General features: G+C 43.7%; 2 protein-coding genes across 4 annotated transcripts in view; one reads left to right on the top strand and one right to left on the bottom strand.

Moving 5' to 3' along the window:
• The first annotated feature begins 4,102 nt into the window (after positions 1–4,102).
• Positions 4,103–16,089, top strand: part of LOC125446632 (SLAM family member 5-like) — a 47,257-nt gene continuing 35,270 nt past the window's right edge. For 2 of the 3 annotated variants that reach the window (XM_048520350.2, XM_048520351.2), the window contains exon 1: positions 4,287–4,610. In XM_048520350.2, coding sequence (XP_048376307.2) covers positions 4,511–4,610 — 100 coding nt within the window. In that variant the 5' untranslated portion in view covers positions 4,287–4,510. Of the gene's footprint in view, positions 4,196–4,286; positions 4,611–16,089 lie in introns of those variants that run through there. The other variant, XM_048520349.2, reaches the window with a different exon arrangement.
• LOC125446630 (RNA-binding protein 4B-like) overlaps positions 14,629–16,089 on the bottom strand; it is a 135,948-nt gene continuing 134,487 nt past the window's right edge. Inside the window, exon 3 of the mRNA XM_059639578.1 lies at positions 14,629–14,963. Within this exon, the coding sequence (XP_059495561.1) occupies positions 14,824–14,963 (140 nt within the window). The 3' untranslated portion in view covers positions 14,629–14,823. The remainder of the gene's footprint in view (positions 14,964–16,089) is intronic.

Below are 16,089 nucleotides of genomic sequence, written 5' to 3'. Positions count from 1 at the left end.
ATAAAGTTTGTCATTGGTTCAGTATTTGATTGTCTTTGAGATTTCTGAATAAGTAGCTGAAGAAAGGTAACTGGTAGTGATTTATCCACCACACCAGGATATCCTGAAAAAGTCTAGCAGGAATGCCATTGTAATTTCCACCGCGCTACTCAAAAATTCACAGGATTCACAGGATTCTTTCTGCACTCCACTGCACCTGCTTTATCCAGTGGTAGGCTGGACACTGCCTCCTCTACATCAGGGAGACCAAGCCATCTGCTAACGTTCCTGATGTGGCTTCCCCTGCATCAGGGAGACCACGCGGAGGCTTGGAGACTGCTTTGTGAAGCACCTACACTCGGTTCGCGACAAATGGTAACACCTTCCAGTCATGAGCCACTACAACTCCCCCTCCCACTCCCTGGATGACATGTCCATCCTGGGCCTCCTCCAGTGTCACAATGACGCCACCCAGAAATTGGAGGAGCAGCACCTCGTATTCCACTTTGGAACCCTGCAGCCCAATGGTCTCAATGTGGACTTGATAAGCTTCAACATCTCCCCATCCCCGACCTCATCTCAAGGCCAGAGCCCCCTATATCATCCCTGCCTCCTTGGCCTGTCTGTCTTCTCACCCACCTATCTGCTCCATTATCCATCTTCTATCACCACTCCCCACTTCTCTATTTATTTCAGAGCCCCCTTCCCCTCCCCTACTTTTGAAGAAGGGTCCAGACCCGAAATGTCAGCTTTCCTGCTCCCCTGATGCTGCCTGGCCTGCTGTGTTCCTGCAGCTCCACACTGTGTTATCTCAGAACAAACAGTGACAGCTTTAGAGTCTTACACGAGTTTGCATAGTAAATTGCGCCAAATGACTAGGATATTCATTATTCCACAGGATGGTTTCAGTGCACTGAATTTTGGTATCAAGGTGCATAGTGAGTAAATGGCTTGTAGCTAATATTGCAGCCTTGAAACTGTAGAAATTCCACCATGTGCAGTGACAACTGAAGGTAGGCTTGTGGCGGACAGTGATTGAGGGCCCATAAAAATAGGAACGGGAGTAGGCTATTCAGCCCCTTGAGACTGCTCCACCATTGAAAAGGACCATGTCTGAAATGCCTCATGTTCACTTTCCCATGTTTTCCCCATAACCATTATTCCCTACTCAAGAATCTATCTCGGCATTAAATATACACAGGGCTTTGTCCCCTGCACCCACCACCTCCCTACCCCACTGCCCCACAGCCATCTCTGGCAAGGAGTTCCAAGAACACTTGATCCTCCGAGAAAAGAAATTTCTCCCCATCTCAGGCTATGTTGGTACCTCTTTATTCTGAGACTGTGCCCTCTGGTCTGAAACTCTCCCATGAGGTGATACATCAGATGATATGTCCTCCAGCACTTACCCTGTTAAGCCATTTAAGAATCCTCTATATTGCAATGAGATCGCCTCTCACTCTGCTAAACACAAGTGATTGGAGTCCCAACCTGTTTAGCCTTTGCTCATGAGACAGTCTTTCCATACCACAGATCATTCAGCGAGAGTTGGCTGAAATGCCTCCAATGAAATTACATCTTTTCTCAGAAATAAGCAGGCCAAAACTGTCTTCCAGATGTGACCTCACCAGCACCTTGGGCAGTTATAGTCAATCTATTCCCATGAAATTGGTCCTGACAGTTTGCAGCTTTTCTAAAATTCATTTATGAGTCAACTTCTTGAATTTCTGCAGATTGTATGGTGTAAGCACATGCAGAGTGCTTCTTTGGAGGAAGCATCAGGATTTTAATCCAGTGCCAGTTTAAAGAATGATGAAGTCTGGATGGTTAGAGACTTGGAAGTGAACTTGTACGTGGTTGCCTGCCATGTTAACACACCACCCTGTTGAGTGGCCAACATCTCTGTCTGAGGTTTGCTGCAGTACTCCAACACAAGTTAGAAGAACAGAACGTCATTTTCTGCTTGTGCACCCTGAAGCCTTCTGGACTCGATGAAAAGTTCAATAAATTTAGGGCTTGACCTCTCTCATGTCCTTAACACAACCCCCAAACACCAGGCCTTGTTATCACATAGTCTGCTATTGCACACTCTGTTAGCAATTAAAAGTCCCCACTAATAGCTATTCACCCTCCAAGTGGATCATTATCCACTCGTTTCTCTGTCTTCCTGTTCTTCTCTCTTTCTGGGTTCTATCCCCAATTATCATTTACTGCTATCCACCACCCCTCCCCACACCCCACCTCCTGTTTATAAAACATAAACCAACAATTTCCTGGCTATCATCAGTTCCAGGGATGTGTCACAAGATCCAAAATATTAACTCTGTTTTGTCTCCACAGATGTTGCCAGAACTACTGAGTTTTTTCAACATCTGCAGTTCTTCTGGGTTTTAACATATAGGTGGTATTCCTATGTCCTGTTCTTCTTATCCTTCTAAGTGGTAGTGGTCACAATTTGGAAGCTGCAGCCCAAGGAGTTATTGTGGCAGAAGGAGTTAATGTTGAAGCTGGTATATAGCATGCCAATCAAGCGGGCTACTTTGATCTGAATGCTGTTGAGCTCATAGAGCCATAAAGTCATACAGAATGGAAATAGACCCTTCAGCTCAACCAATCCATGCCAACTATAATCCCAAATTAATCTAGTCCCACCTGCCTGTGCTTGACCCATATCCCACCAAACATTTCTTATTCAGGTACTTATCCGAATGTCCTTTAAATGTTGTAACTGTACCCACATCCACCATTTCCCCTGGAAGTTCATTTCACACATGAACTGCTGAGTGAAGAAAATGCCTCTCATTTCTTTTTTAAATCTTTCTCCTCTCACCTTAAAATTATGCCCCCTTGTCTTGAATTCTCTCGCCCTAGGGAAAAAAACACCTGAAGTTCACTTCAACTATACCCCTCATGATGTTACAAACTTCGATAAGGTCATCCCACAAACTCTGACCCCCTGGTGACAGAAGTTCAATTCCATTCAGCCTCTCCCCATAACTCAAACCCTCCATTCCCAGAAACATCCTGATAAATCTGTTCTGAAACCCTTCTACCTTAATAATATCTTCCCTTTAAAAGGGTGACTAGAAGTGGACACAATACTCCAGAAGAGGCCTCACCAATGTCTTGTACAATCTCAACATGAAGATCTGAACAACAAAGGCAAGCATGCTAAACACCTTCCCTACCACTATGTCTACATGTCAAACAAATTTCAAAGAATTATCTACCTGAGTGCTGTTGGAGCCTCAGCCATCCAGACAAGTGGGGAATATTCCAATGCACTTCTGAACTGAACCTTGCAAACGTTCGATTGGTTTTGGGGTAGAGAGTTACTGGCTGCAGAATTCCCAGCCTCTCACTAGCTCTTGTAGCCATGGTATTCATACAGTTCATCCGGTAAAGTTCTGGCAAAGAATAGCTACCCTCATTTCACCACCAACATGTTGATGGTGTGGATTCAGCAATGGCAATGCTGTAGAATATTGAGAATAGGTAGTTGGGATTCTCTCGGGCTGAATAGTCATTGCCTGGAGCTTGTGTGGCACCAAGGTTATCAGCCACTTCACAACCTGAGCCTAAATATTAACCATATGGACTGGAACCGCTGACGTATCTGGGAGCTCTTTGTCAACTACATAGGTAGACAGGTATGCACAGGTCCCCGAGTTGGTCACCTTATAATTATGTCCTTGTAATGCTGATGAGATCATATATCTAAGGTTTTGCAGCTGCAGCACTAAGGATGTTACCAAGAACAGTAACAAAATGTCTGTGGAACAACAAAGCAGATCGGCGAGCCAACCAGCCTCAATGGAGATCGTATATATTTATCTCTCTGTGCCAACAATACTTCAGTTTTCGATACAAGTTCTGCATGAATTCAGATACAGGGCCTTCAAATTTGTTTTACTTTAGTATTTACATTTAGACGGAGAAATAGGGTTAACATTTTGGGTCCAGTGACCCTTTTTCAGAACTGCCCTCGAGTCACCAGACTCAAAGTATTAACTCAGTTTTGTTTTTCAACATATGCCAGACCTGCTGAGTTTCTCCAGCAGTTTCTGGTTCCGATATCCAGTGTGAGCATCTCTTTTTTACATTTTGTTGAGTAAGGGGATTGGTTAGGTTTAGAGGGGGAGGAGGACGAGGAAATTTAGGTGTAGGGGACTCGGAAGCGAGAGAGTTTCTGTTTATTCAAGTATAAGTTTTAATGGTAAGCTGAGTCGGTAGGAGTGTTTAATAAGGCAGTTCGTCTATAAGTAGTCTCTGGAAATTAACCTGAGTCTGCAGGACCTTTGTGAAGCTATATGTCTCTGAGGCTCTAAACGTTGTCGCCTCTCCTGGTTTAACCAAACATTGTAAACTGTAATGTGTCATTGTAAACATGTAACAAACTATTTCTTTTTAGATATGAATATGCATTTTCTGTCCAGGGCGGATCAGTTTTTCTTTCGTGACGGCTGCTCTCCCGAGGTTAACGGGGCATCTTTCAGAGTACGTCAGAGAGAGGGAGAAGTCACACTCTGAGATGCAGCGCTGTCGAACGGCGGTTAATAGGAAATTACAGCCAACTGCACCCAGGATGCTCACAATTTGGTTGCTTTTGGCGTTTTTCAAGGACCTAGCGGGTGAGTACACGCCAGCGGACAGCTGCTTTTTCGGGGTGTTTGGGTTTCGTCGTTTAACCCACCTAACGTTTCCAATTCTATTTCAGACTCCCGGCCCTTTCTTATTTAACTGATTCAGATCACCCATCAGTGTTCCCTTTCGGGTTTGACAGGACAATGACTATGGTGTTCGTGAGGGGGGAAAAAAATTGGGGGTGGGTGTGGTGGGAGTCTGCATTGCCGATCTTTTGTTCTCGTTTAACTGAGCCTCTTCATGCACGCTCCGAGGCTGTTAATGGGTATTGAAACGCGAACGGGTTTAGGAGTCTGCAGATAAGGCACACTGAATTTTTTAAAAACCGAGGTTTTTTTTGTTTAAGGAAATAAAGAATAACTCCCAAAAATATCGAAACGGGAGACCATAGAGACAGAAAGCAGCAACGTTGAGTGTCCCCCCGCCCTTCCACTGCAGCGTGACATTGAATTATTTTTGATGTTGACTGAACCTGCGTTGCTAGCTTGCCAGATGCATATCGAATACTGGCTCTTACTCTGAACCAGTTACATCCACGCTTGCATGCCACCGACAGGGACGGGGCCTGATGTTCCACAATACGGTGGCTCGAGTGGTCAGCACTGCTGTCTCGCGGCCACCAGGGAGTGGGGTTCAATTCCAGCCTGGAGTGTGGAGTTTGCCATGTTCTGTTTGGGTCCAGATGGGTGTCCTCCGGGTTCTCCTGTTCCCTCCCACAGTGTAAAGATGCGCAGGTTGGGTGAATTGGCCATGCCACGTTGCCTGTAGTGTCGTTAGGAATCTGCAGGCTAGGTGGGTTGACTATGGGAAATGCAGGATTAAGGGGGGGTATAGGGGGGTTGTGATGGGATGCTCATTGCAGGATTGGTGTGAACTAGATGGGTTGAATGGCTTCCACGTCAAGCAGATTTTAGGATTACAGTCAGAGACCTAAGTTATTGTAATTGGAGCTATGTAGGTGGTTCAGAAGGAGACAGACCTGAGGATATGTGTGCCCAAATCATTAGCAGGATAGGCGGAAGAAGTGATTCACAAAGTATATAGCTTTGTGACTTTATGAAGGGGCAAGGTGACTTGTGTTTTATTTAGTTAGTAAGATGCTGCAGTCAATCTATTAAGCAACATCTTGTGTGAATTTCACTGGTAGGATATACAACTGATTGGGCGAGGAATAAGGTTGCAGGTAAATTGTTAGGATAGCTTTTATTTTAATCTTTGCAATCACCTTGAATTGGTGTCCTCTGGTTCTGGGAGTTTTAAAATCAAAAGGCAATATCTCCTTTTTATCTACATTACACATGTCTCCTGATTTTGAACCCAAATATTTCTGATAAATCTTCCCTCAACCTCCTACCTCAACAATCCCACTGAGAAACATCCATGTGAATTTCAGTGCCAGTGCAATGCAAAAATTTGTGAATCCCAATGTTTGAATCAAGTGACATATTTGGAATAGGTCAGGTACAGCCCATGCTTCAAAACCTGCAACATCTGTTAGATGCTCTGCAACTGGGTGAACAATTCTGATTGTGCTAATAGTTACAGTCACAACCAAATTCATATAACAGGTTGTGCTATAATATTTTCAATTTCAAACAACAGGATGTGGTGTCACTTGATGGGCTGGCATTTATTGCCTTTCCCCAATTGACCAGAGGACAGATAGGAGTCAACTGCATTGCTGTGGGTATGGACTCCCACGTAGGCCAGACTGGCAGTTTCCTTCCGTGAAGACATGAGTAATGTGGCACAGAGATAATGGGGAACTGCAGATGCTGGAGAATCCAAGATAACAAAAGTGTGAAGCTGGATGAACACAGCAGGCCAAGCAGCGTCTCAGGAGCACAAAAGCTGACGTTTCGGGGGTCTAGGCCCGAAACGTCAGCTTTTGTGCTCCTGAGACGCTGCTTGGCCTGCTGTGTTCATCCAGCTTCGCACTTTGTTATCTAGTAATGTGGCACAATCTCATTGAATAGAAGAAGCATACATTTGGATGCTGGGATCTCTTCTCTGCAATCGCAAAGAATTTGGCTTGTTCAAATTTTGCGGGATTTTTTTCCGCATTACCAGAGGAATTGGCTGTCTATAGTGCTGCATTTTCTCTATGGCAATGCCTTGGCCAATCAAACATGTCAACCAATCTGCACACTTGTTTTTTTTTCTTTCCTGTAATTTTTATCTGATCATTTTGAAATTGGGCATCCTTGTGTTGCTTGTTCCAACCAGGCAACAGCAGGTTTGAGCAACACAACTCTTTTCAGTCATATTCAGAATCTGAACTAAAAGCAAGTGAGTTATAACGGTGCAGGTTTGATGGGCCAAATGGCCTCTTGCTGTGCTGTAGCAATTCTGTGACTGCATGATAACAGGCCCCAGCGATGATGATTTCTAGTTACATAGATAAGTAAGAGAGTGGTGGAGAAGAGAAGTTTCAGGAGAGATTTGTTTGTGTCGAACAATTTGAGGCAGCCTGGGAATGTGGACAAGGCAGACTGGCTCTAGGTCTCAAAGAACTGGATAACTATCTGAAGAGCAAAACAAAAGGCTGTAGGTCTATAGAGAAAAGGCAAGGGAATTGATTTGATGAATTGACCTTGCAGATATGACAAGGTGAATGGGATTTTTGTGCTGGCATCATGCTATGCCTCTATGATTAACTCAGCTTTCTGGATTGCAACCCCTCTGCTACCGTACCAATGCAGCTGATATGGTACTTCCTAATACTGTCCACAAGTAAAATTACCATCCATTTTTTTGGTTATGGATGCCCCAAGAGGGCCCTGAGGAAATCCCCAGCATAAGCATGTTAACAGTATTTACACGAAGAGTTTAAATTTCTTCTGGTTTTACCCTACCCAGATTGAGCATAGAACAGTACAACACAGGAACAGGCCCATCTTCCCGCTATGTCTGTGATGGTATTAGAAACTAATCCCATCTTCTTGTACGTAGTTCCTAGCCCTCTATTCATGGCCTGTATATGGATGTATCAAAATCCTCTTATATGTTGCTATTGTATCTGCTTCTACCGCTTACTGTGACAAGCCTTTGGCTGAAAAACACCTATCAAACTCAGACGTTAAAGTTCACAACTTAGTTGCTATCCATTTGCAACTTTGCAGAAAATTCCTTTAGCATCATTTGTAGATAACACAGTGTGGAGCTGGAGAAACACAGCAGACTAGGCAGCATCATAGGAACAAGAAAGCCGACGTTTCGGGTCAGGACCCATCTCCAGAAATGGGCTAATTTTTGAAGAAGGGTCCTGACTCGAAACGTCAGCTTCCCTGCTCCTCTACTGCCTGGCCTGCTGTGTTCCTCCAGCTCCACACTGTGTTATCTCTGACTCCAGCTTTGGCAGTTCTTACTATCTGTTTAGCACCATTTTTGTGTTTGTTTGTGTATATGTGCTTGTCTTTCTCTCCCACAAATTATATTTCAGCAGCACCACCACCATCCCAGCCCCCCTACCCAGAATTTCCGTTGCATGTTTAATATAAAATCACAAGTGTTCGATATCTAGCAATTGACGACAGGTAATGAATGATTGCAGAGCAGTTTTTGAGCAGCATAGATGTATAAATTCCAGATATCTGCTTCAGTCTAGCCCCTGATTAATTCAATGCTTTAAAAAAAAACAGAAGCCGCTGGGAAAACTCTGCAGGTTTGTCAGCACCCATGGAGAGAAAGCAGAGAGAACATTTTGGGTGCTGTTACCTTTCTTCAGAACAGATGGGATCCTGTTTCTGATTTCCAGCATCTGTAGTTTTGTTTTTGTTTTGTTTAATCCGCTTAGTTATCTAGTTTAAGTAAGTCAGACAAGCTTGGAGCAGGCAATTCCATAAAATGAAATATTTTGTTGCTCCAAGTGTTCCATCTATGGCCAAAACTGCACAAATGTCGGCTGTTCCCCCTACGCATCCGCTTGGAGTGCCAAAGCATCCCAGCAAGATTTGGACCTCCACATGGCAGTGTCTCCTACCCTACCCAATAACAAACCCTATCTTACCCCTTGATCAACACCAGAGACAGAGCACGTGGTGAATTGCATGCGGAGTTCACTCTCGCCCACAATCTGGTGAGAGTACACCTGGGGTTTCAGAATTTGTGTGTATGCCATAGAACCCGCACAGTGTGGAAACAGGCCATTCAGCCCAATAAGTCCACACCAACCATCTGAGCAACATCCCACCCAGACCCATCCTCCTACCCTTACCCTTACCCCCTACATTTCCCATGGCTAATGCACCTAATCTTCACGTCACTGAACACCTATGGGCAATTTAGCACGGCCAATCCACCGAGCCTGCCCATCTTTGGACCGTGGGAGGAAACCAGAATGCCTGGTGGAAACAGAGCGCGCAAACTCCTCACATACAATTGCCGAAGGCCAGAATTCAACCCTGGTCCCTGGCACAGTGAGGCAGCAGTGCTAACCACTGAGCCACCATGTGTTTGGGCATTAGGGTGCGTGTGAGTAGAGAAAACTTGGATTGGAGGGATGGGTGAGAGTGTTGCTCACTGTCGTGGGGATGGTGTATTCAGAGTCAAAGAGCCATACAGCATGTAAACAAGACCCTTTGGTCCGACCTGTCCATGCTGACCAAGTTTCTCAAACTAAACTAAACTGGTCCCACTTGCCTGCGTTTGGCCCGTATCCCTCTGAACCTTTTTCTATACATGTACCTATCCAAATGTCTTTTAAATGTTGTAATTGTACCTTCATCTAGCACTTCCTCTGGTAGTTCATTCCACACACGAACCACCTGCTGTGTGTCTAAAAAAAATACCCCTCAAGTCCCTTTTAAATCTTTTCCCTTTTACTTTAAAAATATGCCCCCTAGGTTTGAATTCCCCCACCAAAGGGAAAACACCTTGGCTATTTGCCTTGTCTGTAATTTCAGTTGTGGGGGTGGGGATATGTGAGAACCGTTTTATCAAAGAGGCAGATGATCACAGGCAGGATGAGGGGGTAATTTTCACTGTTGTAGTGGGGAGGGTGGGGGTCGGCAGGCGTACGTTCAGTATTCGGGTTAGGGTGACCAATAACGCAGAGCAGGAGACAGGTGACTGTTGGGGAATGGGGCTGTGGTTGTCGCCAGCAGGAGGTGAGGGGGTGATTACTGTTGAAGTGAGAGTGCCTGACCAGTGTCTGGGTGGGTGTGAATGATTGACACCATCACAGGTGATCACTGACAGTGGGGGCAGTAAAGGTTGTTTACTTCTGACTTGGACATTCACACTGAGGAAGGAAATGTTAGCAGTGGGATAATGAACAATGTGCAGTCATGGGACACTTACATTGAATAAGCAATGGCATTTTTGGTTGATTTTATGCTCCCTCCCAACCTTAACTATCCCTCAATGCAGGGGAACAGTTGGATTTCAGGTCACACAAAATAATGTAGGGGTGAAGTGGTAATGTAATGATTGCCACTCCTTGGAGTATCTCGGTCCATGCCCTTGTCAAATCCACATCGAGCCTGCGGGAGCTGGGTGTGAGTTCCCATTAGAATCATCTAGTACAGAACAGGCTGCACTAGGGCTTTAGCCTCAGATCTGAGCCTTTCTGTGTTGGCAGTGAGTTTTCACAAAGTGGCAGAACAGACTGTTTGTTTGCTTTTTACTATCTTATCTCAGTTAAACAGCAGCTGACAGATTGTAGTTGAGATGATGGACTCATTTTATTGCAGTGTATGAACACAGCTGGTGAGCCTGTCCATTTTATACAACTGATCCTGGTTAAACAGATGGTTGACGGATTACAGCTCGGTAACGGGAAGCTCATTTTATGACTTCAGAAGTGCAAACTAAGAATGTTGAACATGTGCGTGCGTGTGTGTCTGTGTGTAGCTGTGGAATGATTTATATGGACTCTCTCTTTCTGGGGCTGGGATAAACTACACCGAAATTTGGAAAAGCGAGGCTTATCTCTCATTCGCACTGCGGGCTGAGGTTGAACAAGCTGTAAGTAACATCTTACCCAATTAGTTTGAACGATTTTCTGAACTGATCGACCATAACCAAATTGGTTTTGGAAATTTTTTCTGAGCTCACGGTGACATACTGCTATAGTTGTAATTCTCTCCTTTTCAGTTCTAGTCATGTGGTTGGCAGTTAAACTGTCAAAGCAGAAATGCAGTTTAAAGCAGGGGAGTAGACACAGGCTTCGATTTTACAGTTTTAACCAAGGCAATGTCTTCACCAGATGAGACACGCATGCTGTTGGTTATTCTCCAGTATCCAAACTGGTCTGAGTTTCATCTTATGGCTTTTTTTAAAAAAGAAAGCACATGTCAAATATGAACCCAGAGATGGCCACTGATTTCCCTCAAATTGGAGGAATGGAGATGCAAATAAAGAGAAATTCTTTTGCCAGCATATTTAAGATTAGCTCAGTTAAAATGAGGGGCCGAATGATACCAGCATCACCTGCCCAATCTCTGTGCCAGCTGATATAACATAAAAACTATTTCCTTGCCCCATAATAATACCACAACATTAGCCATTATTATAAACTCTCAGCAACCCCTTTTATCTGTCTGATACGAAAATATAAATTGCTGGAAAAGCTCAACAGATCTGGCAGCATATGCAGAGAGCAATCAGAGTTAACTGTGCGAGTTGAGTGACCCTTTCTCAGAACTGATCTCCAGCAACTTCTATTTCTTGTCTCTGATTTACAGCATCTTTTATGCTATCTGATGGGTGAAATGAGGGGACTCAGTTGAAGCCATTCTGTCACCATGCCATTGCTGATTTGAAACATTTTCTAGTATAAATTCTCTTACATTACACTTTTGATGTATCTGTAAACGTACTTGAACCAAGTCTGAAAAGAATTCTATGGAGAGTAATTCTGGCAGGAGGCAAACTGAGCAGAGTGCTGTTTCTAGTTATTACTGACAAATACATGGGGGCTAGTCAAGTTTGCTAACTCTGGAAGTATATGAATTTCTAATGTGAATCTACTCACTCAGCTAAGCTCACAAACCAGGAACATCATGCGTAGGTTTCTCTTATCATATTTCTCCCATAGGCTGTTACTGTAGAGTCAGAGTCATACTGCGTGGGAATAGATGCTTTGTTCCAACTCATTCATGCTGACCAAATATCCTAAACTGATCTAATCCTGTTTACCAGCGTTTGGCTTGCATCCCTCTAAGCTCTTCCAATTCGTGTACCCATCATTATGCAGATGTATAGTACTGCTTTCCCCAAGCAAACCAATTAAATCCACTGACTTGTTAAAAATTGTTTGCTGTGATGTTGCCTTTGGCAGCTTAAGAACATATGTAATAGAGCATTGGAACACGAGCCCCTGCCTGTTTCACCCACTCAGTAAGTTTTTGTGACTGAACTTCTGTCTTGATTAATTTTCACGCTGCTTTGCCACATCCCTTGATTCTTTTAGTGCCCACAAGTCTTTCATCCTTAGTCATGCTTTTATTCATGTTTGATCATTTACCTAAACTTGGGACAAAGAATTAAAACAAAAATCACAACCCTTTGAATGGAGCAATATCTATGTTCAGTTTTAAGAGTCAAACCACTCCCATGAGGCTAACAGGGTCAGTCCAATGCAGCCTGAGACTACACCTTATTAGCATCTACCCGATGAAATGTTCCAGGAATTTTTTATAGGTTTCAGTAAGATTACTACTTTTCCAATTCTGTGGTTTATAGGCTAATTCTGTTTAACCTTTCACCATAGGACAACTCTTTAATTCATGTTGTTAAGTGAAACTTGAGCCAAAGCAAGTATGCACATTCTTAAGTGACAGGCATAGCTGTAACTAAGGCCCAATTTGCTCACTCCTGTGACCTCTGCTACTTAGAAAGATGCGTTCTGCAGGTACGTAGAAATATTGTTTTCTCAATGAGACAATTCCTGCCACAATGTAATAATGCATTACCATGCCGTCATTGTTATTGATTAACTTCTGAAATGCCGAACCGAATGGGACTATGGGAGCACAACACCACATGAATTTCAATGTTTCGAGGGCTGTTCACCTGCATTAGAGATTGACGCTACTTAATTGCAGTTCATTGTGTCCCTAAAGTGAAAGGCCTCCAGCCCTTAATTTGCTCTCAATTGTTTATTCGTCCTCTGTACAGCACACTATGGTTCCCCCCCACACTGCCCTCGAATCCCTAATCTCTAATGCTCGAAATGGCAACTGCTGAGAATGCAAAGAACAAAGAAAATTACAGCACAGAACAGGCCCTTCAGCCCTCCAAGCCTGCGCCGGTACTACATCTGATCAATGCTGTGTCCATTTGTCTTTGCCATACGTTGCCTGCTTGATGAGTGGTAATTCCCCTTGAAGATTGTAGCACACTCGTGCAGATTGTAACAAATTGCAGATTGCTCCTTTCTCCCAAATGGATCCTGTTGGGCTATTATTGATGAACTGGCGATGGATGATGTGGCAAGAAATGAATTCAGGGTTGGGTCAGAGTCAGCTGGCTTTTTTAACTTCTTTCCCAAACTCTGAAATGATTCAGTGTGATAGCCAAATGTAAGCAAAATACTCTAAAATCTAAAATAAAACTCCACAGGTTTGGCAACATCTGTGGTGAGAAGGACAGAATTAATAATTTGAGTCTGGTATGACTCTTCTGCAGAGCTGAAAGGAGCTGGAAAAATGCAGTTTCTAATTTGTAAACAGAGTGGGAGGAAGAGCCAGTGGAACAGACTATCAAAGGGCTCACAGTGACAGGTACAGGTGGTTATATTGATGGTTAAGGAGTGATAGGTTTGCGCTATAGATTAAAATATCTCATGCAAACACATCTGTGACAGAAAACATAGGTGAGGACAAGGTCACAATTTTGTTTTTCCTATTTTTGCTTCCCTTGCCGTCCACATCCGGTCCAGTCTGGCAGTTTTATTCTTTAAAAATGAGCAAGCGTGGTCAATGGTAGTGCTACTCTTGGTGAAAACCAAAATGTTCTGTGCACTTGCCACCCTCAGCGCTTCTTCTAAGAGGTGTTGCATGTGATGGTTGACTGATAAATCAAGCCCAGATATCACAGGAAGTGTTGGCATGTTTGTGTATTTTTGACCACGTACCATTAAAATCTCATGTCGTCCACCCTTTTTTTTAAAATTCAAGTTAATACCCAATTACAGCTCTGTTCACTGGCTATGCTTGAACTGCTGCTAAATTTATGATTTTTGCAGTTCAGCTCCTTTAAACGTCTGGGCTCATTACAACAACACTAAGGAGGTGATACGTTGGCACTGAAGTCTCAGAGCGCCAGGGACCAGGTTCAGTTCCACCCTTGGACGACCCTCTGTGGGGAGTTTTCACGTTCTCCTCAAGTCAGCGTGGGTTTTCTGTTTGCCCTGGTTTCCTCCCACAGCCCAAAGATGTATAGGTTAGGTGAATTGGCCATGCTAACTTGTCCCGGTAGCTGGGATAGCCCTGGGAAATGCTGGGTTACAGGGATGGGGGTGTGCCTGGGTGGGATGCTGTTCAGAGGATCAGTTTGGTCTCAATGACCTGCTTCCACACTACAAGGTTTCTGTGATCTAGGTCACAGTCTCCCTATTGAAACATCTCTCAGATGCATTTATCCAAGGAATATTTGACATGATGTGGGATTGAATGTCAGTACCATGTCACTGCCAAATCAATGCTAAAATACAATATGCTGAAAATCCTTTAAAAAACAGAGCAGTGCAAATTGTGTACTTTTTAAAAAAATTATAAATGTAGTTGGTCATCAAGTTACCTCTTGCTTAAATATGCAAGAAAATGTGCTGCTGGAATTTCCCATATTACCATGTGGCAACATGATGGGCTGGAAATTCCCTGAGATTTGACTGTTCCTCTAAGTAACATTATACAGTGAAACAAAAGCAGTGAGTTTGACTTTTCAGAAAATGGTACTTGCCCTGCCTTATCTTTTATTGTTGTCACATGATACAGAGAAAAGCTTTGTTTTGTGTGCACTACAGGCAGATCATATCATACAATGTGTATTAGGGTAACAGAACAGAGCAAAGAATACAATGTTATGGCTGAACAGAAGGTGCACAACAAGCAAGATCAACATTAAATTTTAAAATTGAAGAGGTCCATTCGGAAGTCGAATAGCAGCAGATAAAAAAAACTGGTCTTCAATCTATTGGTGTGTGTGTGTTTAAGCTTCTATTACCTTCTGCCCAATGTAAGAGGTTGGAAGAGACTATAACTGGGGTGGGAGGGGTCTTTGATGTTGCTTGCCTTCTTGAAGCAGCGAGAAGTGTACATCGAGTTGATGGAAGCGATATTGGCTTGCATGATAGACTGGGCAGTATTCACAGCTCTCTGTAGTTTCTGTTAGTCCTGTGCAAATGATAGAAGAAGTTTCAAATAGCAGGGGTAACCACACGAGGCTGATACTAGGCATGACAGGCTGTACACCTCTAACCGCAATGTCTATTGCCAGTCTTTCCTGTGTTGTCTGTCTATCCCTTGCAAGTTTTCTTGGTCATGTGCATTTCGTTAATTTCTCCCTGCAATGTTATTCTTTGCTGGCATGCTAAGCTGAAATACATCAGTTTTCCTTTACAGAGAGAGAACACAGTGTCAGAAAATAATGGGAACTGCAGATGCTGGAGAATTCCAAGATAATAAAATGTGAGGCTGGATGAACACAGCAGGCCAAGCAGCATCTCAGGAGCACACTGAGATGCTGCTTGGCCTGCTGTGTTCATCCAGCCTCACATTTTATTACAGTGTCAGAAGAGTCTGATTCTCCTGCTCCTGACCGTTCCCCAGCCTGAGGTCATGAGGTGCAGCCACAACTCTGTTGGCCCTTTAATAGCGGCAACTTACCATGTGACTAATTGCATGAGTTTATATATATATACACACACACACATATATATAGATTTTAAAATGTTACTTTTTAAGTTCGCAATTGATTTTTTCCCCCCGATACCTTCCTTTTCTGGACTGAACTAACCAGCTTCTTCTTTATTTTATCCATATCGCCAACAATTTTGTGCATCGCTTGTAATTATATTGATGTTCCTTTAGTCCTTTATCTCCCTGACAGCATTGTAGGTCTACCTACAGCAGATGGACTGCAGAGGTTAAACAAGGCAGCTTACCACAGTCGCTATGCTGTGGATTTAAAGGCTATTTTGTCCTGTTTTTTGTTTTGAACAGCAGTTGTAAGGCAGAGGTGCTGAACAGTCTGGGGTAACATAAACAGCTTGGAATGGCTTGAGTGATAATGGGGAAGTGCAGATGCTGGAGAATCCGAGATAACAAAGTGTGAAGCTGGATGAACACAGCAGGCCAAGCAGCATCTCAGGAGCACAAAAGCTGATGTTTCGGGCCTAGACCCTTCATCAGAGAGGCTGCTTGGCCTGCTGTGTTCATCCAGCCTCACACTTTGTTATCTTGGAATGGCTTGAGTTTTTTTTTAAATGTAGCCTAATGGGTGTGGCCGGCTCTCAGATCC

This window comes from Stegostoma tigrinum, chromosome 34, assembly GCF_030684315.1.
Source record: "Stegostoma tigrinum isolate sSteTig4 chromosome 34, sSteTig4.hap1, whole genome shotgun sequence".
Taxonomy (NCBI): domain Eukaryota; kingdom Metazoa; phylum Chordata; class Chondrichthyes; order Orectolobiformes; family Stegostomatidae; genus Stegostoma; species Stegostoma tigrinum.
This window is presented reverse-complemented; position numbering and strand designations above follow the sequence as displayed.